The sequence below is a fragment of the Dioscorea cayenensis genome, chromosome 20, assembly GCF_009730915.1.
Source record: "Dioscorea cayenensis subsp. rotundata cultivar TDr96_F1 chromosome 20, TDr96_F1_v2_PseudoChromosome.rev07_lg8_w22 25.fasta, whole genome shotgun sequence".
Taxonomy (NCBI): domain Eukaryota; kingdom Viridiplantae; phylum Streptophyta; class Magnoliopsida; order Dioscoreales; family Dioscoreaceae; genus Dioscorea; species Dioscorea cayenensis.
In genome coordinates this window covers 25,573,851-25,593,001 of record NC_052490.1, presented here as the reverse complement: position 1 = coordinate 25,593,001, position 19,151 = coordinate 25,573,851, and the positions used below count along the sequence as shown (strand labels likewise).

Sequence of the window (19,151 nt, the reverse complement as noted above, 5' to 3'; positions counted from 1 at the left end):
TTTTGGTGAAGAACAGAGATGGGTGCTAGGGTTTTTAACTATTACAAGACAAAAAGGCTTTGGGTATAAAGATGAAAAGAAAAGGAAAGGGATGATGATGTGGAAAGCTAGTACTGATGTGGAACGCCACTTCAACAACATGAGGGAGAGGGTCCAGCCAAGTCAGCAATGGGTAACAAGTGGCAAGTGAGGTGGTAGTCCATGTCAACTTCATCATAACTCCATTGCCGTAAGTGACCTAATTGGAAGAAAACTTTAATGTTAGTGACCCAATTGAAATTTTTTGTAGTTTAGTGACAAAAATAGGAAACATCAAAAAGTGAAGTGATCAAACAAGTAGTTTATAAATTTTTTATTGGACAGTGGTAGGTTTTAGTATAGACTATAAAAGTTGAATAATTACCTAATAACAATAAATAATTTTTAAATAATTTAATTCATCTAAAAATACACTCTCAGGAGCGTGGAGACAGGGGTGGACCAGAGGGGGCTATAGCTCTCAATCCTTTTCTACAAATTCCCCTTTAGGTTTTCTATATTTAAATATATATAATTTTTACAAATTTTTCCTAGTTATCTTATAAATTTATATATAGTAGTTTTATAAATCTCCTAGTTTTTGTTTTTTAAATTTGTATATGGTTCAGAAAAATTATATTTTTAGATGGAGGTTTTTTTTTACAAATCCCTATATTATTTTATAACTTTTAGTATATAGGGTGAAAAATTTTTTTTTTAAGAAAAAACTATTTAATAAAAATTCTATTATTTGAACTCTTTTAACTAGTGTTTGGCCGTTCAAATTTTTTACTAATTTTATTATAATTTATAATAATTTGTTTGGCCGCTAAAAATCCTTTTTTTCAGCCTTTACTCAAGTGACAGTGTGACACACATATAAAAAGGGAGAAAGATAAAAATAAAAATAAAAAATTTCAATATGGAAAGCATAAATTAGTACAAATAGATGAGTCATCGGTGCTAGGGCTAAACACTGGCCCGTCGTCTTCCTCGGCGCACGGCGGCGATGGCGAACCCCAACTCTGGAGCGTCTCTGGTCGGTGGGCCGGACGGCACCAAGCGGCGCGTGAGTTACTTCTATGAGCCGACCATCGGCGATTACTACTACGGCCAAGGCCACCCCATGAAGCCCCATCGCATCCGCATGGCTCACAACCTCGTCGTCCACTACTACCTCCACCGTCGCATGGAGATCTCTCGCCCCTTCCCCGCCTCCGCCACTGACATTCGCCGCTTCCACTCTAACGATTACGTTGACTTCCTCTCCTCTGTCTCCCCTGAGACCGTCGCTGCTCTCTCCTCTTCTGCCCCCGGCTCTGCCCAGGACTCGACTTCTTCCTCCGCCGCTGGATCCTCTGCCAGGCAGTTTCGCCGGTTCAATGTTGGCGAGGACTGCCCTGTGTTCGATGGTCTCTTCGAGTTCTGCCAAGCCTCTGCTGGCGGTTCCCTTGGTGCTGCCGTAAAGCTCAATCGCGGGGATGCTGATATTGCCATCAATTGGGCTGGCGGCCTTCACCATGCCAAGAAAGGCGAGGCCTCTGGATTTTGCTATGTCAATGATATTGTGCTTGGAATCCTTGAACTCCTTAAGTACCACCAGGTAAACTCTCATTCATTCTCTTTGATAATTCTATGGTTGCAAGTTCTGGGCTTTTTTCATCAAGATTCAATTTTGTTAGTAGCTTTTCATATTGATTGCTAGGAATTTGGCTGAGATGCTCATAACAAAATGTTAAAAGTAATCAGGCATATTGCTCATGTTCATTACATGTCGTATTGTTCTGACAGAAAAAAGTTCTATGTATCCACCAATGTTCTGCTTTTCAATATTTTCAGTGCTTTGTATGCAATTATTTCATTTCAGTGGATAGTTGACTGCTCTTGTTAAAAGTATGTGCCATGTGGTGTGATTTTTTTTTTCTTTTTGTTTTGCTCTACTCTATGTTAATTGGCAAGGTGGTTTTTTTCCCTTATGGAACAGAGGCTTCCCTTCTTCTCTTCATTGTAAAGATATTTTTGATTTGTGCTCCTATTTGTCTAATCTCTTAACTAACATGAGGAAATTATTGCATTGCTTGGTTGTGGTTTTCAACTTAGTAATTCAGCAAGTGGTTTACGAACCAATTGTGTTGTGTGTTTTTTGAGGAAGCCTCTCTTTGCTGCATGTTTTACCCTTGGGAATTCAGGAAACAAATTTAAGTTTTTTACTATGCACTGGTTGGTACTGGTCATAAAGCTGTTATTTCTTGTGGTTTTTTCTCAACTTTCTCCTCCTCAGGTGGCCTTATATATTAAACTACTTAGGTTTTGGTGGCAGTAATATGGATGTAGATTTAATTCAAGTGGGTCCTCTCAAATCATTTGTTAACATTCATTTTATTTATTTTGCTTACTAATTTCAGCTTTATTTAATTCATGGCAGCGGGTGCTGTATGTGGATATTGATATCCACCATGGAGATGGAGTTGAAGAGGCTTTCTATACAACTAACAGAGTAATGACTGTTTCCTTCCATAAGTTTGGGGACTTCTTCCCCGGAAGTGGTCACATAAAAGATACTGGTTATGGGCAAGGGAAGTACTATGCTCTGAATGTACCTTTGAATGACGGCATGGATGATGATAGTTTTCGGGGACTGTTCAGGCCTATCATTCAGAAAGTTATGGAAGTTTACCAACCGAATGCAGTTGTTCTTCAATGTGGTGCAGATTCGCTATCTGGAGATAGGCTAGGTTGCTTCAACTTGTCCGTAAGGGGGCATGCTGATTGTCTCCGTTTCCTAAGATCTTTCAATGTACCTCTCATGGTATTGGGTGGTGGAGGTTATACGATTAGGAATGTTGCCCGTTGCTGGTGCTATGAGGTCCTACGACATCTATCATGACAATCTGTATCCTATGTTATTAAACTGCCATTGTTTTCATGGAATTTGACCTTATAGTTTGGTATGTTGATGCAGACAGCTGTTGCAGTTGGAGTAGAGCCTGAGAATAAGTTACCCTACAATGAATATTATGAATATTTTGGTCCTGATTATACCCTTCATATTGAACCAAAGAACATGGAGAATCAAAACTCTATAAAAGATCTAGAGAAAATCAGGTATCTGTTTGTTTGTGTGCAACTAATTGTGTCCTATTTACAGGCAAATCATAGATGTATATAGACTTCAAATGTGTGGAGATGTTAATTTTCATGCAATAAAACTTTCTTTCTTCCATTTGTCTGTGACAAAGCACAGGCATTCAATTTATGCTCGCACAATTAATATTGATTTGATTCTTTTACTGTTCTTGAACTAGTGATTTTTTATGTGGAATATTAGTTAATTGAGATCATAATATTTGCATGTGACTGTTCTCATTTTTAGTTATGGATAGTCTTTATAGCCGGCAAGATTATCACAGTCTTTCTATTCTGAACGTGCTGTGGTTTTCCTGCATCATTTATTGATTATTTGAAGCCTGTTTAGTCTAATATTGAGCTGTATCCTCTTTTGAAACTAGTGATAAGGATATCTATTTCATTATTTAATGGTAATATATGCCATTTTCCAGACAAGGTACAAATTCATGAACTGCTTTTTAAAGAAATAAAAATGCATAGACTCTATTCTTGTTATTTAGTTTTTGATTTTTTTTCCTTAATTTTACTTTTTTTTGTTTTTATTTTGATTGACTAGACAGATGGAAGCTGTGTTGTATCTTTTATTGTATTAGTAAACGATTTTGCTTTGGTATGTGTACTAGCACATGATTATTCTTAAACAGAAACATGACAATTGAATAGGCAAGATAATAAAATCTTCTTCTATTTAACTCATTCTGTGTTTTTTTTACGTAAATCATCAAAGGTTGCTACAAAAGATTTACAACCCATATATTTTTTTTCTTTGCTTTAGGAATGCACTCTTGGAACACCTTTCGAAAATTGAGCATGCTCCTAGTGTGCAGTTTCAGGAAAGGCCACCAGCTACAGATCCTCCAGAGGAGGTGGTTCACTACTATGATTAAATAATCTCCAAACATGTTTTGCATATACTTGGATGCTATCAATTTGTATTTTAATAAGTGAATCATACAATACAGGAAGATGAAGCTATGGATTGCCGCCCAGCTCCTCGAATATGGAATGGTGGATGTTATGATTCAGACCCTGAAGAGGACCAGAAGTCTCAAAATGAAGACTCAAACATGGAAAGTGATTCTTTGGCTGATTCTGAGATACCGGTGACTATCTAATACCTTAACTAGATTTTTTTCCATTATGTGCTCCATGCCTGATTTATTTTCAAATCTAACGATAAAATCCACAGTAGTTTCTTGTAGGATTTCTGCAATTTAAAGGTGTTGTAACAGTATTTCCTTGACTGTTAATGCTAATTATCTTACTAATCACTGCAGCCTATGGTTTGAAAAAAATACCTCTATTCAAATAGAAATTGAACTTTTTCTTTCATCCTTGCTATGGCTTTACTTTTAGTTGGTCATTTTCATCTACCGTGCTATTGAAACAAATTTACAGAATAGCAACTTTCTGAAAAATATGGAAAATATGAAGAAAGCGGGGGCCATTTTGTTTTAGAAAATAAAGCTCAGGAAATGGTATTCATTTCTTCTTGTCTTGTATTCCCTCTTTTGAATTGCTTTCCTGAAAAAGGAAACTATTCCTCCTAAATCCATTTGCCCAAACCCAATCCCCTCTTGAAGTGGGTCATTAAAAACAAATCTAAACCACAAATATCTGGGACATTTCCTGGTTGATAGAACTTCACTAGTTTCTGACTTCTATGAAAGTAACATGCTGAGATTTTCTCTCTTCACATTTCTTTCTTTCAAAATGTTTACAAGTATGCTGTATCTTGCTATTTTAAAACATTTGATGCTTTACCCTTTTTATGAAAATATTGGTTACAGCAAGTATTTAATTTAACTAAATGGCGTTAAACTAACATATAAGCTAAACAGCAGAATTAATCCTCAATTATTTCCTACTATAAGGGAGATATATAGATGTAAAATTGTTACTTTGCCACGATATGGTTTAATACTTTTCGCCTGTAGAGAATATTTTATCAATTCATATAGATGTGAAGGTGTTATTTGCAAAATGACCCGATATTTTGACCTTTTTTTCTTGACTGTGATCACATTGGTACAATCACATTGTGTAATTGAACATTCAGTTTGCATTCAGCTTGATTCTGATTTTGATTTTGATACAACATGACCTTGTTTGATCTGAATTTATTCTAAACCTTGTGATTTTTAATCTGAATAGGAATCTAAAATTTGTTTTAAGTTTTTATTTATTGAAGCCCTAGTGATGGATTTGTTAAAATCTTGAGGGGTTTGAATGGGAAATAAGGATGGATGTGATTAAGGCACCGAAAGGCCTTTATCCCTTTCTTTATTTCTTTTGGTGTTCTAAATGGAAAGAAGGGAAAAGAAGGAATGAGAAATGGGTGTTTGGGAGAAGAGTGAGGTAGGGATTAAGGGGATTTTTTTCTTCAAATTTGACGTTTTACCCTATATTTCACATGAATGATATACGTTGATGCCAAAACTAATTATAGTTATGAGTGTCATTATCATTATATTAGCATCAGCGATTCAGCATAAACTCATTAACTAACAACTATAAATAATAGAAAATATCCAAAAAATCACAAAATAATGGAATGAATGGGCAAATATCCAAGAAACTCACAAGCTATGGAACACAAAAGAGTTAGAAGAAATGGGCGCAAGAGGAATGATAACGAGGTCCTACTTTTGGTTGTGGATGATGGAGAAGAGAAAATAGAAAAAAAGAAAAAGAGAAAGAGAAAGAAAAAGAGAATGCACATGAGATGTGAGAAGGCAAAAGGATAATTTTCTCTATACCCCTTAATTTGGATTAAGCTATTCCTAGGGCGCGGTAGAAGTAGCTTAATCTGGATTAAGCTTCTTTTTTCCACCAAGAGTGGATTATGCCTTTCAATGGATGTTTGGCAAAATGTTTATGATTAAGGGACTTAATCCACCCCTCAATCCTCTATCCAAATATCCCCTAAGGCATGGATAGTAATGTGGTACTAGAAATGGTTAGTGCTTAAATGGATAGAGAAAATTGTTTGCAGGCCCCTTGTAAAAGTAGTGAATATTTGTTAATTTTCCCTCATAAAAATCATATGTGCTTATATATCTCTACAAAATGTTTTTATTTGCTTATATACTTCCCAAAATGAATGAAGAGAGCATACAAAATAATTAATTTTTTATTAAAATTTTTAGTTGACTTTCGGTTTGAGTGGTATATATTATATAAGCAAATAACAAAGATTTTAGGGGTATATAAGCAAATATCATTTTCACATGTTCATATAAGCAAGTTTCCATTTTTGCAAGGGCATCTAAGCAACAAACTCATTTTTTTACTGTTATATCATGAACAAAACTTGCTAATTTTTGGTCTTTAAGGCCACTGGCCTTATGGTGGTGCATACATTTCACCATATTTTAATTTGACTCTTCAATACATTTCCAATATCACTTTTTTTTTTTTTCTTTTTTGTCTTTGTATGATCCATTTCTTTTATTTTCTTTTTCTCTTAATAACCTACTTTAGTAATGTGTAAGACCTCATCATGTGTTGTCAAGTCCTTTCATTTTGATGACTGTAATAGTGACCCATTTTGGGGGAATCAAAGTAGATATTTTATTTTAGAAAGCAAAGTTTTCTTTGCATTAAATCATGTTTTTCTTTAATTACTGGATAATAAATTGATTGGATCTACTTGACTAACTGAAATTAATATCAACACATGGTAAAGTTATGAATTATGAGTTAATGTGAGTTCTGCTGCACAACCTAGGGATAAATTTATTGTAAAACTTAAGTTAGTCTATAGAAGTTTGAATAGAAGTAGTTGAAAATGCAAGACTAGTTTGACCAGTTTAATTCACATCTTGTGGCCTCATGCATAATTTAAATTAATTATAAGGCAATACAAACAGGCCCTTTGCATAGTAGGATGCAGTCTCTTGTTCTTTTAATATTGTACCCTTCCCTATAACTATTGATGACAAAGTGAAAAAAAAAAAACTATCCATGTCATTTCTTCACATATCTATAGCAGACCCTTCCTTGGTTGATATCACTTCTTTCAGACTCCACTTCCTTATTTCCCTTATCTTGTTTCAATTACCTTTTAATTGTGTTGGGTTGAGTTGGAATAAGTTGGAGCAAATTAGGTTTGGTTTTTAAAGTTCGAATTCGTTTTGGTAGGAAACTTTTAGACCAAGTTGATCAACCTTTGGCCTGACTAATGTTTACTAAAATAAATATTTTGTAATTAAATTTTTATTATTCCAATTAAAGTTTTATGTTTAGTAAAATCTAATATTAATTAATGATTCTTTTTATATATTCAAGTTTTTGTTAAAAAAAATGTAATTCCTATTGCAATTTATTCCTTAGTAGGTGTTTGGTAGGAGGATTTTTTTATCCCGAGTTATTGTGCAGTTAAACACTCCAAGTGTCTTGATTTCTCTTACATTTATATCATGCTACTTGTTCTGTTGCGCAAATGGAATTGTGCCCCAATAGTTCATCCTTCCTAAAGGAGTAATAAAGCTTCAAGGCAACCCAATATAGTGCAACTCTTATTGCTTGCTCCACTAAAAATATAGAAAGACATAAATCTTGTTTTGGAAGCTGGAATTGCCTTTTGTTTTCAAGTGTTAGCCTATGTTTAAGCTTAACCATTTTGGAACCTTCAAATGCTGACATTGACTCACTGACTTGTGTTGCTATAGACTGCAGCAAAGCTGCAACTCAGATTCTCATAATTGATAGTGGGTTACAGAACCCACTATCAAGGCTGCAAATCAACACAGAGGCATATAGTCTGTCACGCTAAATTAGGCCTATTTAAGTTGAGGTCAGTTTGACTAAGAATGTTCTGATTACACATGTATTAAATGTTCTTTTACTAGATTATGATAGAATTTTCCGAGGTTAATCGGCCACTTGTATGACCATTGTAGATCAGTTACACAATTTGGATAATTAGTCTGAACAGTAATTTGCTCAAATAGGCTTAATGCTTCATTTAAAATGGATGAAAGTAAATTTGATTTCATTAAACTTCGTTGAAGTTGGTTTGTCTAAAGGCATTTTATTTGAGCGATCATTTATCATTGATGTTCATTTGATAATGTATTGCATAATCGATCGTAAATTATAAAAAGATTTACTTGGGTAATTTAATCCAATGGGAAAACTTTTGTGATTGTGATTTTGTGTTAGATAAAGGCAAAACTAACTTTAATTAAAGTAACATGAGCACGATTAATGGACTGATTATGTGATTCAGGATTACATGAAATAAGAATTAACATAATTATGGCAAATTGCAATAAAATATTTAACTAATTAGCTAATTAGCTGTAAATTTATATAAACTTTGTAATCAATCTTTTCTCTGGCATTTTCATATGTTTCTTCACTAGACGGCATGCACTAGCCCTTGCTTTATTGTTTATAATATAAATTTTCTTCTCCAACACATATTAGAAGGGTGAAGGTCTAGTGTGTCATAATATATTACATGAGAAAATATTGCTTCATCTCATTTGGAGCAATAAGATTATCTCAAATTTGAAGTAGGACATATGATCTTTCTCACCGATTGCCATCTTATATATGTTCAACAGTTACGGATTATTATTTTAGATCAGTATCTATGTAGATTAAGACTTATTGTGTTACTTTAATTAGGCGTATCTCTCTGTTAGGAAGTTGTTATGTTTTGTATTTCTCGTAAGTCTAGAAAAAGGACCAGGTACCATTGATGAGTGACAGTAACGTTTGGTGTTTTCTATTATTTTCTTTGATTTTGCCACTATTTTTGAGTCTATTTTCTTTTGACCTTTTGCCATTGCTCTCCTAACTTTTAAGAGCATTGTGCTGGTTGTTAAAATTGGTCGGAAAGGAAAGCTTATTACTCTGTGTTGATTTGCAGCCTTGATAGTGGGTTCTGTTTTGGATTTTTTAATCAATTTATGAGTTTTAGTCATTGTAATCCCACCCATATTTGTTTTGGAGATTAAAGCTTTTTTCGTCCACCCTGCGCTTAAACAAATGATAAATTAAAAGGCAAAGCAGGGTAGATGCATAGCTGGCCTTACTTAACTTGGGCTGAAGCTGTCAAATGGGACTTGTGTAATGGGTTCATGACCCAAGCCTAATAAGGTTGCTTTGAAAGTCTTGCGTAACTTAAGTGAGATATTTAGTATAATACGGATATGGTCTACTGTAATGTGCTCATCCATTAACCCAACTTGTTGGACATGTACCCATGTTATTTATTTTAAGCACATAATATTCCATTTTAAATCAGGCTAATGTGCAATGTAGTATTAACTCTTTGTGCCAATCAAGGGGTTACCTATTTTACTAAAGCCTATCTATGTTCATTCCAAACCCTTTTAGCTTGTGTCTGGTTCACAGGTAATGTTCAATGTTGGCGGCCCGAGCTTTACTAGCTATTGTTCGGATTCCAAAGCCAAAATTGTTGGCATGCTTTGGTGATTTTCGTTTTTGTAAAAAGACACTCTTTAATTTCGAAGAACTTGCTTATGCCTTAATACAACCATGGACACATAGCAATGGTAAAAACAACACAAGCTATGAAGATGTATTATGCATAATGCCCTTGAAATAGATTTTTCCATAGCCAAAATTGTTGGCATGCTTTGGTGATTTCCTTTTTTGTAAAAAGGCACACTCTTTAATTTCGAAGAACTTGCTTATGCCTAAATACAACCATGGACACATACCAATGGTAAAAACAACACAAGCTATGAAGATGTATTATTCATAATGCCCTTGAAATGGATTTTTCTTAGAAAAGAATAACCCTCTTTTATACTGCACTTTTAAGAATTAAGAAATTTGAGGGCCTCCATTGTCTATGCTGTAAATACTGAAATGCCTACATCCATGAAGTTGGTGTTCTAGAACTTTTGGACACTTTCTGCACTTTGGAGTCACAAATCTTTTTTTTTTTTTTTAAATGCAATGAACCACTAGTTTTTCTGATGCACTACAGGCGAAGGAAATTCTCAATAATGAAGATATTGGTAAATATTATGTGGAGCAATATGCTTATCTTAAAGTCAGATTTGGTTTGTGGAATGCAACATTCCACTATGGATTCACATTCATAGGAATTAAAAGATGGGGATCAATTTGGTGAATATATTGCATTGATTTAATTGGTTCACATTAGAATATTTATAGGAATGTTACATTGAGTTGTTTGGTTCCTTAGATGGATGCCTGGGAATGTAACATGGTTCATATGTGATTTCCATGTATACAAATTTTGAATAATAATAAAACAAATAACTTGGCAATGCACTATATGTACAGAAAATAAGTTAATAGCTAACAAATAAGCGAATGAAAAGTTGAAAATTAAATATATAAAATCATATGCATTCTTATTAAACAATAAAAATTACCCAACAATTCCTAATTTGGAAAGTAGAAAGTCACTAGATGTTTGAGATGCTAGATCTTTAGACACTATGTTTGATCAGTAAGTGCAGGGCATTAATTGTCGTTGGTCTACCTCTTGCCAGTTTTATGATTTGGAGTCTAATTTCAGTTGTAAGTTGTAACTGTGATTGTATGACACAAGGGAGTGTATTAAATCATCATAAATTGAATTGGAGAGAAAATATCCAATGCTATATATATGCATGTCTTGAGATTAATACTTCCACATGGTCATGTAGGCAGATGAGTCAATTTTACGTTAATTTCAATTTTAATATGATTTAAATCTCTTCTCCTATGTTCTCTATTACTCTAAAGACATTTTTACTATAATGTTCACCATCCTTCAAAAAACAATGTGATTCAAACACTGAATACCCTGTGATACTTGGATACTTTAAACCTGCGTCTGTATGTTAGTAACGTGAATTATCATGTCATACATTCAACAGCTTTGGTGCAATGCACTTACGGTATGGTGAGAATTTTCCACGTTATGCATTGAACATTTTTTCGCTTTGAGGTTTATAAATTTTTCAATATATATATTATATATATATATATATATATATATATTTTGCATGAAATAAATCCTGTTTTCCATTATTAACTTAAGAGCAATGTGGTGATACTTTGCAAACACAAACATTATTTACTGTCTGAATTTTTCTGATAGTTTTTGTTACTAAGACTTGTTCTTTGATTGAAGCAGAACCACAATGATACTTAGATGCACCTTACCAGACTAACATCTTTCAAGGATCACGTCAAGTTTAAATTTTGTGCTCAACCAAGTAGCTATTTTTGATCTTTTCGGCAAAGGGACATGCTGTCAAGCTTGCACAGATTACCGATATCATGATGTGGATTTTGATTTACTAATATATTCTGAACTTGTGTAAATGATACATGTTTGGAAGGTGTAGGTTATATGCTAGTACTTGATCCAAATCTTTTATCGGTCAATTTAATTATGTAGCTCTATCATTTTAAATCTTCTGTGGATATCAGCTGTATTATTTGTTAGGTAAATGTAATTATGTTTCCTAATCAGAACACAAAATCAAAGTTGTGTGCACCTTTTCATATTTTACAAAGAATGGTTCTCCTGAAATGTCAGGTTTAACATGAAATAATTTCTCATCTTTTGGCCATGCTTGTATTGTAATTAATGTGTTGATGATTAAGAGCAGGTTTGGTCTATACTTTACACCAAAGAAAAGATCCAACTATTTGTTTGTAATGTGAAAGACAGTCTTATCCTGTTTGATTTATTTGAATGTTCGTCATTATTGAATTGATTTATTGAATCACAGATTCGGAGGATGAAAATTATTGTTTGTGATCAACTACTAGTGATTGTGCAGGTGGAGAGATTGGCAGAAATACTTGTTTTTCAGTGACCAGTTTACCAATGTCAACATGTATTATTTGTTATATTTATTTATTAATTTTAATTAGTGGGTTATGCTTGATTTCTGGAATTTGGAGTTCTTCTATGTTTGAAGTTTGGTATAGATTCAGAATTATGCTGAATTGGATGAAGCATCTATAAAATGATTTTAGTGTTAAATATAGGAGATAAATTATTCACTGATTTAATTCAGGGAAATGCATTTAAACCTGGTAATATGTTATTTTACCCACAATTTGTTTTTGAAGTGCCATTTTTGCCAATTGAATGTTGTGTTTTTTAGATTTCTTATAATGTACTCTTTCTAGTGTTTTTTTTACTTGTGTATTTTAGCTAAATTACATAGATTAATAAATTTGTTAAAACTTAGTTGGTAATCTAAAGTTTATAAAATTTTAATAACTTTTCAAGATTATATTTATTTAAAATATGTTAAAAAAAATGTGTAGTTGAATATGATTTATTGGAAGTTGTAAAAGTATATTAAATATAAAAGGTAAAATATAAAAAAAATAATATTTAATGTTTCACAAATTTTCTACGTGGACAAGTAAAAAGGGCCAATCAAAATCTCTAAAATGGGACAAAAAAACCGGAGGGATTGTTGTGGTAATATGTGATTACTACGTTTGGTTGAAAACTTTATATTACTCGTAATCTGTCATTACTATGTTTGGTTAGTTATGGTAATCACCTCAGTAATATGTCAAATTTACCAAAATACCCTTGTATATAAAATTTTGAAAAATTTAATTTAAAATAATTAGATAATTAATTAATTAATTAATTAATTAAATGATAGTAAAAAAAATTATTTTTTTTTTACATTTTTTAAAAATACCTTCGTATTAAAAATTTTGAGCAAATTTACAATTCTTTGCCATTCTTTTAAAAATAACTTTGTATTTAAAAGTTAATCCAAAGAAATATAATTTCAACCATTCTTTTGCTGAATTTACCAAAATACCCCAGCATATAACTTACAATTTTGAGCAAATTTAATATAATATATCAAATTTACCAAAAATATCTCCGCAGACATAGTCAATCTAAAAACTCATACATCTACCAAGATAATATTATCACAATTGAATACATAACAACACAAAGCAAATAAAATGTTTTAAGCATATAAAATTCAGCACACCTAACTAGTTGCACCAACACAAAAATAATATGTAACAAGCAATCCACATAATAGTACACACATTACTTGTTTTACTCAACATACATCACACAATTTAAATAGTCATAAAAACCCATCAAGTTTTAACTCTCATGGCAACCCCTAACACCCAAGTAAGATATTCCTTCTTACACTTATTAGGAAGTGAAAAGAAATATGACACCTTACTAGTGTCAGATATAATTAACCCACCAGCTCTGATTCTTTCCTGTTGGGACAAGCCTTCAATCTTCAGTAGCTCAGTATAAACTTTTTTCTTTGCCTCTGCCTCATCAGATAGGAATTGGAAGCAACTAGTAAGTCTTGAAATGTGTTATCCAAAACTATCAATCCAAGTTCCAATAGAGCTAATGGTGCTTGAGAACTCATCATTGCCAACGTCTTGACCTAATGGGCATTTACGCTTAACTTTCTTTGGATGCGCATCTTGTGATGGACCTGGTTGTGAAGTGGCAGTGGAAATGGCATTAATTGGGCTTAGATCAGGGACACTTGTATTTCTTCCCCATCTTAGTCAACAAAAGCAGCTCCTATAGATGGTTCGATATTTCCTACAGTTTCCTCGTTTGCAATATCTTTAACAGCATCAGCTGGAGTTTCAGCACCCTCCCCGGTGGCTGGATCTTTCCCAAATACCTGGCTTAACTCTTCTAAGAAGGCAAAAGGCTTGTTTCTTAGTCCAACAACACCCAGGTGACTCTGAAAAAAACAAAGAAATAAATTGTAAACATCAACAAGATTAATAAATTGTGAAGAAGTGTAACAAAAAATTTTAAAAATTATAAATTGTAATTAGATCAAAATTACCTTCACCTAATCATTAAAGATAGTAACATCACATATGATGCATTTTGTGTTACATTCCAACCAAAACCACTTGCATTTGGGCCCAACATCTCTTAAATGGCATGGTATTGTCTTTTCCTAACTTTACTCTTGACTCAATATGGGGTGAACCCTTGATATTAGAATTAGGTAGCTTCTCACGCATCCATTTCTTAAGCTGTACTAAATAACCAGGACGAAATTGACCATTATCAGCGTTCCATTTGCCAGATTGAGCAAGCCTAGTCAATCATTCAACTAACATGAAATCTTTTTCTACAGTCGAAACATGTTTGCTTCCTTGTTTTGCTTGTCTCTTGCCTTTTTTCTCTCTTGTATCAATCTCATCATTATTCACATTTTCAACCATCCTATGTCAAAAAATAAAAAAAAATAAAAAAAAATAAAGAACACATACACAAGTATTAACATAAAAAGGAAATAACAATATTAAATTAGTGTTATTTAAATAAAAAGCAGTTATACAACAACAACAACAACAACAACAACAATTAAACATATAATAACACATGGCTATACATACAAGATTACATGTCTATTGATTACACATGTATATCAATTAACCTACACTATATTGGCCTCTACTACGCCTCCACTGATTAAACATATCAACTGCCAAATTAGCACGCCATGTTGTCCAAGCATCAGACGCTTCAACAAAGGTAATTCTTTCACCATCTACGTCTTCTCCTACAATATCTTCTCCAATTGTTTCTTCTAAAGGATTAATAGGCATTTCTCTAATAACATGGTTGTGTAGCAACACACAAGAAGATATAATCCTACATTGTGTTTTCACAGAATAACATGACCTTCACCTCAAAATGGCCCACCTTCCTTTCAGTAGACCAAAACATCTCTCGATGACATTTCTAGCAGAAGAGTGCTTGTAGTTAAAGAACTTCTCAAGTGTGGTAGGTTGGCTACCTTTCCTCCAGTCATTTAAGTGGTATCTTTTCCCTCTAAAAGGAGTAAGAAACCCTTCTCCATTTGGGTAACTAGCATTGCATAAATAATAGTAACCTACAACCATGTTAAAGGTTGTTATCACTTTAACAAAACCAAATTTGAAAGCTAACTATGCTAAGCAATTGTATAACTTGTGGGACTCCTAAACCATTTCTCCTAGAAATCTCATCACACAACACCCAAGAATCAGCTACTGAACCTTCCCACCCCGGTAGAATATAATTAAACACTACAAGAAATTTACAGTTTTGCAACGGCCGAATCCATTGCAATTCTGTTGCAGCTATACATTTTGCAACGGTTTTGCAACGGATTAATGCCATTGCTATTTTGCTCGTAGCAAATTTTTGCAATGAGAACTAATCCGTTGCAAAATGGTTGGAACGGATTGGCAACACCTTTGCAACGGATTAGCATTAGATCGGTTGCAAATATATTATAAATTGGTAATGAAATTGTAATGGACTTGCAACCATTTTATTGCAAAGTTTGTTACAACTAGGTTGCAAATTTGTAAGGGATTTGCAATAGATCTTTTGATCCCAGACAAATCCATTGCAAATGTGTTACAAATTGGCAATAGATTTGCAACGGCTTTTCCCAAATATGTGCCAATTCTTTGCAAAGAGGTTGCAAATTTGCAACAACTTTGCAATGGATCCATAACAAGTCTCTTGCAAAGTAGTTGCAAAATATGTAACAGATTTGCAACAGATCCATAAACATGTCCCTTGCAGATTGGTTACAAATTTAAAACAAATTTGTAATGGATCCAGAACAAGTCCCTTGCAAACCGGTTGCAAATTTGTAATAGATTTGCAATAACATTTTGGATCAACCACTAATCCAATACAAATTCACTAATACCTTGTTATCATGTACATTAATGAATTCTAACATTATCATCTTAATAAAATATAGCACACACAAATTCTAATGCATTTGATAAAATATAACATAGTAACAAAAAGTAGTCATAGTAACATGCATAAAAAAAACATATAGTAGTAGTAATGTGCATAAAGACAAGTAAAAAATACATATAGTACTAGTAATATCCATAAAGGCAAATGAAAATACTCATGCCATAACTATAGGTCATCATCATCCTCATCATCATCATCATCCTCATCGTGATCCTCCTCGTCCTCCTGAGGTTGTGATGTTTGGCCTGGTCCAGATTGTATCATCATTGGCATGCGCTTCCATTCATGGCGCATCTGTCTCATCATCTTCTGGTTCTGCTGTAGCAAACTTTGGTTTTGCTCTTCCAAATCTGTCATTTTTTTTTCATGCCCTCCATCTCAGACACAATCTCTGGGGGGACCGTAGATGCTGAAGGTGGTGAGGGAGCTGATGTAGCACCACTACACAATGACTCTTGATACATGCTTGATGCATGAGAACCAAGACCATAAACTCTCTTCTTCTTTTCTCCACCAGAAGCCTCGAAGTACATAGCATCCATATCAAGTGGTGAAGGTTGTGAGCCATCTGGTAATGTTTGAGAAGCAGTCTCAACTATCTTCTGCATAGCATCCTGTAATTAATTATAATAACATTAATTACAACATGTATGAAATAATGTACACATAAATAAAATAATATAAGATAAATTTTGAAAATTACATAAACCGCCTGTGCTCGTGAATCAACACCTTTGCCTTCTTTATTCACATGAGTCTTGCAGAAGATATCAAACGCAGTAGGTGTCCTCTGAAGTGTCTTACTCTAATAAAACAAAATCATAACAAATTATTAATAGACAATAAAAATCATATATGCTTTTGATATGATTAGGTTGGAACACTCACATAATTATCAAACCACAAAGCAAACTTGGCAATATATGCTTTTGATATCACCATCATCACTTTCACCATGATGGATCCAGGTTTCATAATTCTCCACAAATCCATACTTGGCAATGTGTGCTTTAACAGTATTTTCATCCAAAAAATTCCGATTCCGACATTTGTTATGGTTGCATGGACATCTCATCAAATGACCATCAAGACAATTCGAGTGAGCCTTAGCAAACTCCACAAATGAATTTACCCCATCTATAAAAGTTGGATCAATTAATCCTCTTGTTCTCCTTTGATACATCCACTGTCGGTCGGGGCGCATATTTTGTATCTCTAAAGTAGCATTCACAAAGATGACAATGGAAGAATATATTAATCACATGAGAATTATAATTAGAAGGAAGAACAACTAATAATCTTTTTTGACATGTGTATCACTTTTCAAACAATGTATTCAAGGAATAAGTCTACTGTGAAAATTTGCATCACCAAACATTCAAGCACCAATGAAGATTCCCTTTAATTTAATAAGAACCAACACATCAATTTCAATCATATAGAGATAATTATTTATTAATAAAAAAACATATATATATATATATATATTAAGCATGTGACAATTAAAATTGAGCATCAAGATTTATCAAAGTTAATAATGGCTGGTGGCTACAATCAAATATTGATAGTTCATTTGGTTAAACTATAAATTAAGCGATAATTATTGGTAAAATTAAAAAATTCACCCAAACACATTTGATTATTTAGAGATAGAAAAAAAGAAACATTGATAGAGAGATGTATTACTATTTTGTCTGTACTATATATATATATATATGTCCACCTAAAAATAATAAAGAAGGAAAGAAGATAAAGGTGAGTGGATAATATGATGGAAGAGAGACAAAGTATGATGCACATCAATGATATGGTATGATAAATGTGTTGAGCAGAGCAAGTGGGATGAGAGGGGGCCAATGAGCAGGTGGGGCAGTTAGCCTTTTCATCAGTACATGCATTCTATTCTCCGATTCTCAATTTTATTTTATTATATTTTTTAGATAAAATACGATAATCATGTGTTTTATATATATATAACAAGTTTAACAAGTATTTGTGTTTTTTTTAAATTACTTTCAGTTTTGTTTTTCAGCTTTCAACTCTTTAATTCTCTATGTATTTGTATTTTATTTTATTTTTGTATTTCAAACATATACATATATACACACACATGCATGTACATCAATCCCTACTTTTTGTTCATTGCATATATGCATGCATGTTGGTAAGTAAATGAGAATGGCAGACCAACATATATAATATTGTCTGTACTCTATACTAAACAAGTGCCAATAATGCATGCAATTGGAAAGTTTAATTTAATAACATATAAACTCTAAAAGTTCAACAACTTAGGAAATATACAAAAAGATTCAACTATCAATAATGGCTTAGAAAATAATATTGTCTTGCATCAGCATAGAACCCATGTATTTGACTTGTTATTTTAATGCTTGATCCCTAGATGAATAAAATAAAAGATAATTGGATTTAAGGATGTATAAAAGGACAATTTTTGCATTTGAATATATATATATGCACACACACATATAGTGATAAAGATTGATATATTGAAAGAATAAAAATAAAAATAAAATAATGTAAATAGCTTAATTACTTGTTTGAGAAACATGAAGAGAATCCAAAGAGGGAGATCTTGGAAGGGATGGACGAATGAATGGTGGATGATGGTCTTCGAATCTTGTGAGTTTGTGGGTCTCTTGAAACAATTCGGATGTCAGAATGTAATGTTCTTATGAAGTGATCCACGTCAATACCTAAGAACTCACTGCATGCATCCATACATGTATAAGAAACATATAAAGCAAATAATATAAAAAAAGAGTAAATATTAATGCAAAATAATAGGAATTGATAATTTTTGTGAGCTTTGTATTTGTAGTAAACAAACTGAGATAGATTCTTGTATGTAGTAAGGAATGCAAAAGAAGTTTTGTTGTTTTCGATTGACCTTGGCTTAGGCCATTGGCTGAAGTCTCTGGCTACTATTAAGAATGTTACACAAAGGGAAATACAAGTATATGTAAAGCTTCCTCCAGGTAAGTGACTATTTTTGCATATGAACATCATGTTTTGTGCCTTTGCCACTTACTCAAATAATGTTTTCAAATCCTAATGAATATCAGTCCACCTGCATCCTATTCAGAAGCTCACCATGTCTTCATTTAATTAATTATACTCTTTATATATATATATATATATATATATTTGAAGAAATTTTAAAAGATGTAAAGATCTAGAAAAAGTTATTATAATGAAGATAAGACAATAATAATTCATT

The 19,151-nt window shown here is 32.9% G+C and overlaps 1 protein-coding gene across 2 annotated transcripts; it reads left to right on the top strand.

Annotated features, from left to right (window-relative positions):
* The first annotated feature begins 949 nt into the window (after nucleotides 1-949).
* On the top strand, nucleotides 950-11,712 carry LOC120251538 (histone deacetylase 6). 2 transcript variants are annotated; one of them, XM_039260089.1, is made up of 6 exons: nucleotides 950-1,621; nucleotides 2,444-2,884; nucleotides 2,981-3,123; nucleotides 3,923-4,013; nucleotides 4,110-4,250; nucleotides 11,279-11,712. In XM_039260089.1, the coding sequence occupies exons 1-6, from the start codon at nucleotides 1,028-1,030 to the stop codon at nucleotides 11,297-11,299; spliced, it is 1,431 nt and encodes a 476-aa protein (XP_039116023.1). In that variant the 5' UTR covers nucleotides 950-1,027; the 3' UTR covers nucleotides 11,300-11,712. The 2 variants fall into 2 exon arrangements, with proteins under 2 accessions (XP_039116023.1, XP_039116024.1); XM_039260090.1 differs by having other exon boundaries at nucleotides 952-1,621; nucleotides 11,282-11,712.
* The last annotated feature ends 7,439 nt before the right edge of the window (nucleotides 11,713-19,151 follow it).